The sequence below is a fragment of the Bombina bombina genome, chromosome 1 (assembly GCF_027579735.1).
Source record: "Bombina bombina isolate aBomBom1 chromosome 1, aBomBom1.pri, whole genome shotgun sequence".
NCBI classification, from domain to species: domain Eukaryota; kingdom Metazoa; phylum Chordata; class Amphibia; order Anura; family Bombinatoridae; genus Bombina; species Bombina bombina.
In genome coordinates, this window is record NC_069499.1 from 930153198 (window position 1) to 930165808 (window position 12611).

At 38.8% G+C, this 12611-nt stretch overlaps 1 protein-coding gene across 1 annotated transcript in view; it reads right to left on the reverse strand.

The window, feature by feature from the left end:
* Nucleotides 1-12611, reverse strand: part of HCK (HCK proto-oncogene, Src family tyrosine kinase) — a 170666-nt gene that overhangs the window by 124938 nt on the left and 33117 nt on the right. The window contains exons 2-4 of the mRNA XM_053699297.1: nucleotides 11190-11304; nucleotides 7988-8027; nucleotides 6266-6380 (exon numbers count right to left, since the gene is read on the reverse strand). Of these exons, the coding sequence (XP_053555272.1) occupies nucleotides 6266-6380; nucleotides 7988-8027; nucleotides 11190-11303 (269 nt within the window). The 5' untranslated portion in view covers nucleotide 11304. The remainder of the gene's footprint in view (nucleotides 1-6265; nucleotides 6381-7987; nucleotides 8028-11189; nucleotides 11305-12611) is intronic.

The following is a 12611-nucleotide window of genomic DNA, read 5'->3' on the forward strand; positions in this document are numbered from 1 at the left end:
TTAACATAACAAACTAAACAACAGTAACCTAAACTAGGAGAACGCAAAACAAAAAATAAAAACAATACCTCCTTCCAGCAGCACTATGGAAGTGTAAATCACCATACGAAACAAGCGGGTGAGATATTCTCATACTTGGAGTTTCAGAGTCATAGTGAATGAAAATATAATGTGTATTCTCATCAATATGAAATACGTTGGGGTCAGTACCATAGAACCTGAGGCAGGCTAATACTCAAAATATCCAAACAACCCCACGAGTGACTACAAGCCTCGTACTTAAATGTTGTAGGGGGATACTAACTGATGATCCATTCTCATAAGGTAAAATCTAGCATACACTGTTTAGTTATGGGATAGAGCTGGGAGTAACAGGCCTGATGTACCGAGAAGGTAAGGATGGGGGCTGTGGGTTGGGGTAGGAAGACCCATACCTTTCAATTATTACTCAAAGAGTGCTATGGCAGTTTACACTGGGGAAAGTAGATCCATGACGCTGCATTATGGTGAATGTATAGCGACATCATATTACACACTAACTTAACTATGAGCTGATATTAGGGCAAGATTAAGGGAGTAGTATTTATTAATAAGTGTCATTGATGAGAGCTGACAAGCATCGAACTGATATATGACGTCAGCCTAAAAAGGAGGTATCCAGTCAAGACGCTAGTCTGAACTATTTAAAGATCTCAGTGAGAGGCAGAACCAATTTGCATGTAGTACAGTTAATTAGGAGGCAAAGAATAATACAACAAAATAATACCAATCAGAATCATATGTTTTCCCAGAGCATATACTATGTAGATAAAAAAAAAAAAAAGTAGTTGGAGACATAGATAAATATATAAATAGGTACAGGGTGGGTTGTTAGTGGTTGAGCTCACACTCTATATTGCCAGTGCCATAATGGCTGCTGTAAATAAAATGAGTGTACAAGAGCAGCAATCAAGTGACCAACACTCCGCAGCCATGAGAGGCAATTAAAGAGGCGAGCTATGATACTGTACATCTCAGGTAACTGAGAGGGTCATTAATGTTTCAGCAGATCAGGCATTAATCAAACCCACTTATGAAGTTGTAAACAATAAGGCCCATACATTTCTTCAAAGTTTAAAGACATTACAGTTATTACTCAAAGAATGCTACGGCCTCTTGTACCTGGGAAGGCAATTCCCTGACGCAGCATTATGGTGACTGTATAGCAAAACATGTTACATACTAACTTAACCATAGGCTGATGTTATGGCAAGATTGAGGGAGTAGTGTCTATTAACAAGTGTTATTGATGGAGGCTGGCAAGCATTGAACTGGTATATGACCTTAGCCCAAGAAAGAAATATCCACACAAGACAATAGCCTAATCTGTTTAGGGGCCCCAGTGGGAAGCATGACCAATTTACATTTAGTACAGTTAATTAGGAGGTAAGAAAAAAAAAACTAATAATAAATAAATAAAGAATAATACAACAAAATAATAAACTTAAATACAGAATACCACAAAATAATAAAATTAAACACAGAACACATGTACAGCACACAACCCGTTCTAGTTCAGTAATTCGGGAGCTCTGCTGACTAGTGCATGGACATATAGAATGACACAGTCACCATGTCGGGCTACTGGATAAAGTACATTAGATTACAGACCAGGTGATGGGTATCCGTATTCCAAAATGTCCATAATCCTGAGGAAAGCAGCAAGCTCCGTTCTGCTGCCAAAAGGACACCTCAGCCAATGCCTCTCCTGTGTCGCGGTACGAATTCAGCTCCCGATAGCGACAACAGATCTCCTAAGCCATGGGTGTGTTGTGGCTTATGCTCCCTCATTCGGCTAAGTTCTCTATCTGTCGCAAACAAGCCCGTGTCAGAAATAAGCAGCCGATGGGGAGCCAGCCACCGCATTCCACCAAGTGAGATGATGCTACGCTTTTGGTGTATATCGTGAAAGGTTATGCGCTCCAGGGTCTTATGCGAGGGGTAATGAGTGTCAGAAACCTGCGGCAACTTAGAGGTATTTTGAACTATTGCAGTGGTTTCAGGTAACTCTGTAGCTAAGTTTGCAGGCGTATTTGCAGGCAGGCTCTGGGTTTCATCCAAGCTCTGTACCTCATTAGAAATAGTTGCCATCGCGGTGACAGCAGAGGCCCTGGTGAACACATGTCCCAGTGTTGTATTGATCAATGGAAGTGGCAGGATATGTAGGAGCAACTGTATGCGAGCTTTGAGTTACAACAGAGTACAGTCTTGCCCCAGCCATCACAGTGACTTCGGGAGCTATCGTTGCTTCAGTCGCCCATGCAGTATGATATCTAGGGTCATCTAGTGTAGAGGAATCCGCCATCTGAGCAGTCAGTCCTGACCCAGACTTTAAATCTACCTCTGGGCAAGGGTCCTGTTCCTCTGCATTTTTTTCACTGCTACGCTGGTAAAATCTTTCCTGTGTAATGTCCCAATCATTGTCTGGTAAAACCGCTTCTGATCGGCGCCATTTTGTCAGAGTACTCTCGGTTCCCAGTGCACGGATCTCATCTATTAAAATGCTGCGTAGCCTCATCCAGCCTAATAAATTTTGGCAATAACAATTTCATCAGGGAGAGCATAATTTCCGTACACTGGTACTCCTCTGAGGGTGAGTCAGGTATCTTGTGTTCCCAGGCTGCTCCCACACAAGACAGCATGCTGCACATAGCTCTGTTTCCCTTCTTATATTCTACTTTCTCTGACTTCTCGGGGGCCAGATGATAACAGTTCTGATCCCATTAGGATGGCTTAAGAAATGGCCACTTTCAAACAAAACATCTGAGGCGATCTGCAGAGCTTCACAATCTTGTGGCCATCTTGGGTCGCCGCCCACCCGGAAGTCCTGCTCTCTAGATTTTATTGGCCTGGCATATATAAGGAGGTAGAAAATTTCTGTAAGTCCTGCCCTGAATGTTAATTAGTAGCTCCGAAGGGTCAGATTAATGTACCTTTGCTACCCTTACCATTGGTAGAAACTCCATTTGAGAGAATTGGGGTAGATATGGTTGATCCACTAGAGAGAACACCATCAGGTAACCAACATATTTTTGTAATAGTAGATTACTAGATACCCTGAGGCAATCCCTTTACGGAATACTTCTGCTCCAACTATTGCTTCTGAATGAAACAAACTATTTTCCAGGGTGGGCATCCCAAAGGAGATATTACCAGTTCAAGGAACAATCTTTACTTCAAAGATTATGGAGGAGGCTTGTACACTGTTAAAAGTGAAGTCCCTTAGAACCTCAGTCTACCACCCTCAAACGGATGGGTTATTTGAGAGATTCAATGGAACCCTTAAACAGAAATTTATAGACTGTAAAAAACGAGACTGGGACAAAATGTTACCATATTTGTTATTTGCTATAAGGGAAGTCCCTCAGTCATCTACAGGGTTTTCCCCATTTGAGTTGCTGTTTGGGAGGAGACCGAGAGGCATACTAGACCTTGTTAAAGAAGAGTGGGAAGCTCAGTCTAATTCTGATCAGAATGTCCTCCAGTATACCATACAGTTGAGAGAGCGGTTACAAAGGATTGGGCAATTTTCCTGCAGCAATTTGGAAAGTGCCCAGCAGGCCCAGGCACTCAGTTATAATAGAAATGCAAGGGTACGAATATTTGAACCTGGGGACAGGGTATTGTTGTTGTTACCTAGCTCAGAAAGCAAGTTGCTTGCAAAATGGCACGGTCCATATAAAGTACTTAGAAGAGTTGGGGAGGAGGATTATGACATTTTCCAGCCAGGACACAGAAAAGAGAAACAAATATACAATGTAAACTTATTAAAATCATGGAGGGCTGAGGAAAATGTGTTTATTGCTCCTAGAACAGACAGTGTAGACTTAGGGCCAGGCATCAGGGATATAGATAAAGAACAAAAAGGGGGTGACTGTGGGAGAACAACTAAGTTCTGCTCAACAAAATGAAGCACAGAGACTGATAGAGGTTTTTAGGGATGTATTTTTTATATTGCCAGGGAGGACACACTTAATAGCTCACCATATAAGAACTAAAAGTAATGAGGTTGTGAGGCTAAAGCCTTACTTGATACCAGAGAGAATGCAAAAGGTGGTACAAGAAGAAATAGAGAGCATGCTTAGGCTTGGGGTCATAGAGCCTTCACATAGTGAATGGTGTAGCTCTGTAGTTCTGATGCCAAAACCAGATTGCTGTTTTAGGTTTTGCATTTATTTTAGAAAGCTAAATTCAATATCAAAATGTTATGCTTACCCTATGCCTAGGGTCAATGAAATGTTAAACAGGCTTGGTAAAGCGAAGTATAACATAACTTTAGATTTGACTAAGGGCTACTGGCAAATACCGCTTACTAGTGCCTCTAAAGAAAAGACAGCCTTTTCTACACCTATGGGTCTTTTCCAGTTTTGTACCTTACCATTTGGTCTCTGTGGTGCTCCTGCAACTTTCCAAAGGTTAATAGACCATATTCTTCAACCCCATTAGAAGTATGCAACTGCATACTTAGATGACGTGGTCATTTATAATATCGACTGGGAAGATCATCTTAACAAGGTAGCAGCGGTGTTGATGTCATTAAGAGAGGCTGGTCTCACAGCAAACCCTGCTAAATGTGGTATTGGTAAAACTGAAACACGGTATTTAGGCTATATATTGGGTAATGGTTGCATTAAACCTATGCAAGACAAGGTTGAGACCTTGGCTAGCCCACCAGCCCCTAAAACTAAGAAACAGGTTAGGACTTTTCTTGGCCTTGCAGGATATTATGATATTATAGAAAGTTTATTCCACAGTTTTCTTCATTAGCAGCCCCATTGACAGATTTAACAAAAAAACTCTGCTCCTAATAGGGTAGAATAGACTCCCTCCTGTGCTGAATCTTTTCAAAAGATAAAGCAAATATTGTGTACTCAGCCAGTATTGAACAGCCCTGACTTTGACAAGGAATTTGTCTTGCATACAGGTGCCTCTGAGGTGGGCCTAGGCGCAGTGTTATCACAAGAGTTTGATGGCCAGGAACATCCTGTTCTGTTTTTGAGTAGTTAATTGTTACCTAGAGAAAGGAATTATGCTGTTATAGAGAAGGAATGCTTGGCAGTGAAATGGGCTGTTGATACTCTGCGCTATTATTTGTTAGGCCGCCAATTTACTATTTTCACTGACCATTCAGCTTAATACTATGAAAGACAAAAATGCACGGCTCATGAGATGGTATTTGGAGTTGCAAACTTATTCTTTTTTTGTCACCCATAGACCTGGAAAGGACCACCTCAATGCTGATTTTCTCTCTTGGGAGGGTGGTGTGGTTGATTTGGTAAAGCATCCCCAGAGGTCCACTCTGAGGAGGGAGGTATGTGATGGAGTGTATAAACCGATTCCTGTCAACAGGGTTAATTTCTCTACAGGGAAAAATACCATCCTGATAGAACCAAAATGCTGTAAGTCTTGCCAGTTCACTGCTGAAAATATTACTATAAGTAACAGGCAGGGAAGTAGCAAGCCACTGAGAGAGTTGTCTTGGATAACCTGTAGTAAAATGCCTAATGCTTTATCCTAAGAACTTGTAGGATTATATAAATTGTGTGTTTCTAAAGCATATGCTTTGGTATGTGTACTGTTTTTATTTTGTTGCTTGTTTGTTTAACAACAAACGGGTGGTTGTTTAACCCTTGAACTGCTGACTGAACGTAAAGACTTATTTAGCATCATTCTGTTTGTGCTCTACATTTCCTGACAAGGTCCACTCCATTACAGATGGTGTATAGATAATATAGAGATGGTGTTTAGAGAATATAAAGATGGTGTATAGACAATATAAAGATTGTGTACAGATATGGTGTATAGAGAATATAAATATGGTGTATAGAGATTATAGAGATGGTGTAAAGAGAATATAGAGATGGAGTATAAAGAATATAAAGATGGTGTATAGAGAGTATAGAGATGGTGTATAGAGAATATATAAGCAAAAGAGGAAACAATGATGAGGGAAAGTGCCATGGATACTGTACCATAGGTAGACAGTATAATAGACGGGCATCTACTGCACATGCATAATGAACTGGAGAAGGAAAAGAGTGAAACACAAAGACCTGATGTCTAAGCAGAATAAAAAGCTTTAATGAATGAACATTATGAATCATCAACAGTATAAATGAAAATTAATTTTGAGTATTATGAGGTAAAAACTTCCCAGAGCTATTGACAGATAAAAGTACAGTGATATTACAGGATAAACACTCACACAAGTTTATTGGGTACTCACTCTTCAATTAGCTGTAGATGGTCTCCCTTATTAAATGTGAGATCCCCAGGGTGCACTCCCTCATAGTCATACAAGGCTAGCAGAAGCACACCATTCTCTGCTGGGTGAATTCCTCCTGCAGTAAGTAGGCACATTTGCAGATAGTAGTTTATGGTACACTGTCATATTGTAATTATTATATTAGCAGATACACAGTTTCTCCAAAAACAATGATATCTAACTTCAACATACACAAAGACACAGAGTCCTCTTAAGTGTGCCTTTTTTATTTTCCAGTCCCCTAATCATTCATATGAACTTAAGGTGCTTATCTTGGGTCCTTTAGTTGAAACACGTCCCATTTTGATGAGGACATACTGAATTAGCAGCGTGCATAATGTGGCAGCAGTGTGTCTAGCAATGTTATATAGGCAACCTGTAGAGGGAGCTTTAGAGTACTGCAGCTTTAGCCACTATGGTAACCTAAGCTAGTGAACATGACAGCTGTATAGGAAACATGCTAAGCTCCTTCTACAGGTCTTATAACATTGCCAAGTATAGTGCTACCACATAATGTTCAAGACACAACCATGCTCCTGGGCTGACCTTATGGAAATGGGTTGAGTTTCATCCAGGAGAAAGATCTGCACCTCTCTGCCAATCCCTTCACTGGCTTCCTCTTGCCTCTAGGATCAAACACAAAATTCTCATTCTGACATACAAAGCGCTCAACTGCACTGCTCCCCACTATATCTCAGACCTTGTTTCCAGATACTCTCCCTCCCGTCCCCTTCGCTCTGCTCATGACCTCCTACTCTCCTCCTCTCTTGTCACCTCATCACACTCTCATTTAAAGGACTTCTCCAGACTGGCTCCCATCTTGTGGAACTCTCTGCCTTGCTCCACAAGACTCTCTTCTAGTTTTAAAAGCTTCAAGTGCTCCCTAAAGACTCTACTGTTTAGGGATGCATACAACTTACACTAACCTTTCCTAATACCAGTTCCTCTCCTCCATTGCTATCCCCTGAACCCCCTTAGCATGTAAGCCTAAGAGTCCAGCTGTTTGTAGATCACCTTCTTAAGAGCTGACTACAACAGTGCAACTCTTGGCAGGGCCCTCTACCCATTTGATCCCTATAATTGTTTTGTTGTACTCCCCCTTTGTTTATAGCGCTGCGGAATCTGTTGGCGCTCTACAAATAACCGATAATAATAATAATAATAATAATAATAAAAGAAATCAATTTGATTTTTTTAATTGTACACGATCTCTAAGTCATAGAAGGTTAATTTTTGGCCTACATTTGCTAATAAGGCACAGTCCCTTAGATTTAGTAACACTGGAAAAGCCTCTCCAATCCCTCTAATCCAATTCATATGTGATACCATACAATATATTCACTATAGCTCACTAATTAATTTTAGTGAAGAGATTGTTTGGATAAGATAACCATTGGATAGACTGGGGAAACTTTTCCAAACTAAGTGAATCCAGGGCTCCATTCACAACCACATTGTTTTTCTCCATTCTTTAAACACACATCCCATTGACACATCATGATGACAGAACCTACTGCACATGGTGATTACCCAACTTCTCAAAGCTTCTTCACAAACAAAGATTTTTTTCATTCATGTTAATTAGTCAATGTTATTGCTTTCACCTCATACAAACAGTGATTTATCAACTATCATCCACAAACACGCTCTCCTTCCCTGGAAAATATATTTCTGGGAGCTAACCTTTTCCAGTTGATGTTTCTCTTGATGTTTCAAGTTTGCTCTGAAAAACAAATAATGGATATCTATTAAATAATGCAAACACTTCTCTAAAACAAAAAAACAAAAAAAAAGGAATATTAAATGCTATGAGCCCAACATCTGTAATGTGAATCAGCCTCACAATGGTTAAAACAAAGCTCAGTTATCAGATATTCTCTCCCAATGTAATGTGATATCAGTCTTACAGCTGAGTTGTCATTGTTGGGATGTAATATATTGTGATTTGTGTCATTTGGGTCTCAATAATGGAATAAATAATAGGTTATAAAATAAAAAGCTAGCAAGAAATGTGTGATATCAAATCTATGCTTTTGTATACTACAAAGTTTTTCGAATGATGGAGATGGTTAGTCTGGCTAGAGAATATTACTTTTATTTTACTAACCAAGATAAACTTTATTATTGGCTTTGTCATTTGAATCCATTCAAAAATGTTTAAAAAAATGCCACAATAACCTATTTATGTTATGCAGTTCAAATGCAATTAAATATCTTAGGCAATCAACATCACTATTTAATTAGCTTTCGCTTTTGCCAGCCTTTTTTTTACTGCCATAAAGGAATTTAAATATCCTTGTAAAAACCTACTTGAAAAGGTTAAAGGTACACTGTATTATAAAATGTGTTTCCTCCTAATGTGTTCCAAATTACTTGTTGTACCTAACGCAGCAGATTAAATGTATGGGGAATTATTCCTTTATGTTTACTTTTATAATCAAAATATCAGTTTTTTTTTCTTTAAAACCATTAGCTGTTGTTCTCAAGGACATGCCCATAAAAATGGTCTGAGTCTGCAGGTCAAGCAGACCAGCTAATGTAATATATGTTTAAACATACAGTCTAATAGTTAGGTATTAGGGGAATCAATGAGCACAACCATTTATTTCAGATGCAAAAATCTCTTTCTACTGGGAGATTATTTAGTGCTATTGTCTCCTCTTTACAAAGTTTTTCTACAACTAACAAGCTGCCAAATGCACTGGTGTAGTTCAGACATATGTAATGTTTAATGAGAGTATAGAAGGGTTATTAAATATATATAAAGTTAAACATCAAAATTAATGATGGATATTAGTTTGGTGGTTACTCCCTCCTGTGAATTTCTCCATGAAAATAGACAGATGTAATAATTCAGAAGCTACAATGTGACTGTAACCTCTAGTAGATACCTAGAACTTGATTTTGTGTAGGGTTCCATGATCATATTTTAAAAGTTAAAAAAAGTTGTGCTCAAGAGTTTGCATACACTGGCAGAATTCGTTAAATTTTTATCATTGATTTTGAAAATATGACTGCTCATGCCAAAAACTTTTTATTTAAGGATAGTGATCATATGAAGCCATTTATTATCACATAGTTATTTGGCTCCTTTTTACATCATAATGATAACAGAAATCACCCAAATGGCCCTGATCAAAAGGTACATACCCTTGAATGTTTGGCCTTGTTAAAACACACAAGGTGACTCACACAGGTAAAATGGCAATTAAAGGTTGATTTCCCACATCTATGGCTTTTTAAATTGCAATTAGTGTCTGTGTATAAAGAGTCAATGAGTTTGTTAGCTCTCACGTGGATGCACTGAGCAGGCTAGATACTGAGCCATGGAGAGCAGAAAAGAACTGTCAAAAGACCTGCGTAACAAGGTAACGGAACTTTATAAAGATGAAAAAGGATATAAAAAGATATCTAAAGCCTTGAAAATGCCAGTCAGTACCATTCAATTACTTATTAAGAAGTGGAAAATTAGGGGATTTCTTGATACCAAGCCAAGGTCAGACCAAGAAAGATTTCAGCCACAACAGGCAGAATAACTGTTTGAGATACAAAAAAAACCCCACAGGTAACCTCAGGAGAAATACAGACTGCTCAGGAAAAAGACAGTGTGGTTGTTTCAAGGAGCACAATATGACAATACTTGAACAAACATGAGCTGCATGGTCGAGTTGCCAGAAAGAAGCCTTTACTGCGCCAATGCCACAAAAAAGCCAGGTTACAATATGCCCGACAACACCTTGACACGCCTTTACAGCTTCTGGCACACTGTAATTTGGAGTGATAAGACTAAAATAGAGCTTATGGTCACAATCATAAGCGCTATGTTTGGAGAGGGGTCAACAAGGCCTATAGTGAAAAGAATACCATCCCCACTGTAAAGCATGATGGTGGCTCACTGATTTTTTTTTTTTTGGGGGGGGTGAGCTCTAAAGGCACAGGGAAACTTGTGAAAATTAATAGCAAGATGAATTCAGCATGTTATCACAAAATACTGGCAGACAATTTGCATTCTTCTGCATGAAAGCTGCGCACAACAATAACCCTAAGCACAAGGCCAAGTTGACCTTCCAGTAGTTACAGCAGAAAAAGGTGAAGGTTTTGGAGGGGCCATCACAGTCTCCTGACCTTAATATCATCAAACCACTATGGGGAGATCTCAAACGTGCAGTTCATGCAAGAGGACCAAAGATTTTGCATGACCTGGAGGCATTTTGCCAAGACGAATGGGCAGCTATACCACCTGCAAGAATTTGGGGCCTCATAGACAACTATTACAAAAGACTGCACAATGTCATTGATGCTAAAGGGGGCAATACACAGTTGCCATGTTTTGTTTTCTGAGTGTACCATTCTGTTATGACCTACAGTTGAATATAAATCCCATAAGAAATAAAATAAATGTGTTTTGCCTGCTCACTCATGTTTTCTTTAAAAATGGTACATATATTACCAAATCTCCAAGGTTATGCAAACTTTTGAGCTCAACTGTAACTCCTTATATGTACCCATTACAATAACCATTTATTGCAGGTCCCAAAATGATTGCACTTGCAGCAGTTGGAGATAGTGGATATTGAATATGAAGCTATATGTATTAGAAGAGAATATAATGCTTCGTCCTATAGCCAAATCAAAAATGTTTGCATGATCTATATGATAAACCAGTCAATCAGCTGTACGTACAAAAGGCTTGGAAGATTCCATGTAATTTCTTAATTTCCTTTTTTTATCTGTTTTCCATATAAAATTAGAATCTCATCCTATTGGTTGGTTGATATGTGTTCTGATTTTATAAACTAGCCTCTTGCCCTGTTTGATATGTGACCTTTATGGTATAACAATCTGGTGTCTATGACCTACCCATCTTTTCACTGCCCCAACTTACCACATGTTTTTGAGATGTAGGATCCTTCACATATACAGCGTGAGCATCTGGACTTTGAGGTGAACCAAAAACCTTTACAGGCTCAGGTGAAGACTTAGATTTGAAACAGCCCATCCTAAATGTGTAACGAAAAAAGTTAATGTCATAAAGGCAGACACTGTTTTTTTTACTTAAAGGGACACTGAACCCAATTTTTTTTCTTTCGTGATTCAGATAGAGCATGAAATTTTAAGCAACTTCCTAATTTACTCCTATTATCAAATTGTCTTCATTCTCTTTGTATCTTTATTTGAAATGCAAGAATGTAAGTTTAGATGCCGGCCCATTTTTGGTGAACAACCTGGGTTGTTCTTGCTGATTGGTGGATAAATTAATCCACCAATAAAAAAGTGCTGTCCACAGTTCTGAAACAAAAAAAAACTTGGATGCCTTCTTTTTCAATTAAATATAGCAAGAGAACGAAGAAAAATTGATAATAGGAGTAAATTAGAAAGTTGCTTAAAAGTTCATGCTCTATCTGAATCACGAAAGAAAAAAAATTGGGTTCAGTGTCCCTTTAAATAACTCGGAGAATATAATCTGGGTAAGAGAGAGATAAAGGGAAGGGAGTGTCTGGGTGAGATATATATGTAAGAACACGAGAGGAACACATGGAAGAAAACTGAAATGAAGTGAAACTGATGTGTTAAAGTGTCGGTAGAGAGTGTAACAGAAGCAAAAAGTGAAAGACGGGAGTAGTGAAAAGTGAGATAATGTAAAAAATGAAATGAAAAAGAGTCTATTTGATAGAGAGGAGTTAGAGAACAACAAACAGTGGGACGTATTATCTGAAAGTTTCAGGGCTTGTAAAATCCTTTAAGAAATATTATCAGTATTATGAAACCCCTGGTAGAATTCTCTAAAGGAAGTTTTTTACCTTGAAAACTATGTCGCAAAGGGGTGTTCCCTGCCTTTAAAGGGACATAAAAACCAAAATGTTTCACCCTCATCTTTTATCACTCTACTCCGACATAGATCGTGGTATTGTTCTCTCTGGCTCCCTTCTAGAAGCAGTGATCACAGTTATTCCAAAACCAGGCAAATCTACAGACGTAGTCAGCAATTATAGAACAATTTCACTTATAAATTTTGACATGAAAATATACGCTAAAATATTAGCCAATCGCTTGAATTTGATACTGCCTGATATTATCCACCCTGACCAGGTGGGCTTCATTAAAGGAAGGGAGGCCAAGGATAATACAACCAGATTGATCCACTCACTGCAACGCGCACATCATGACTTGTCACCCCTTACTTTACTATCAACAGATGCTGAGAAAGCATTTGACAGGGTGGATTGGCAATTTATGTGGTCCACTCTGTCAAAATTTGGCTTCTCCGAGTTATTCATCAATAGAATAAAGGCACTCTACCACAATC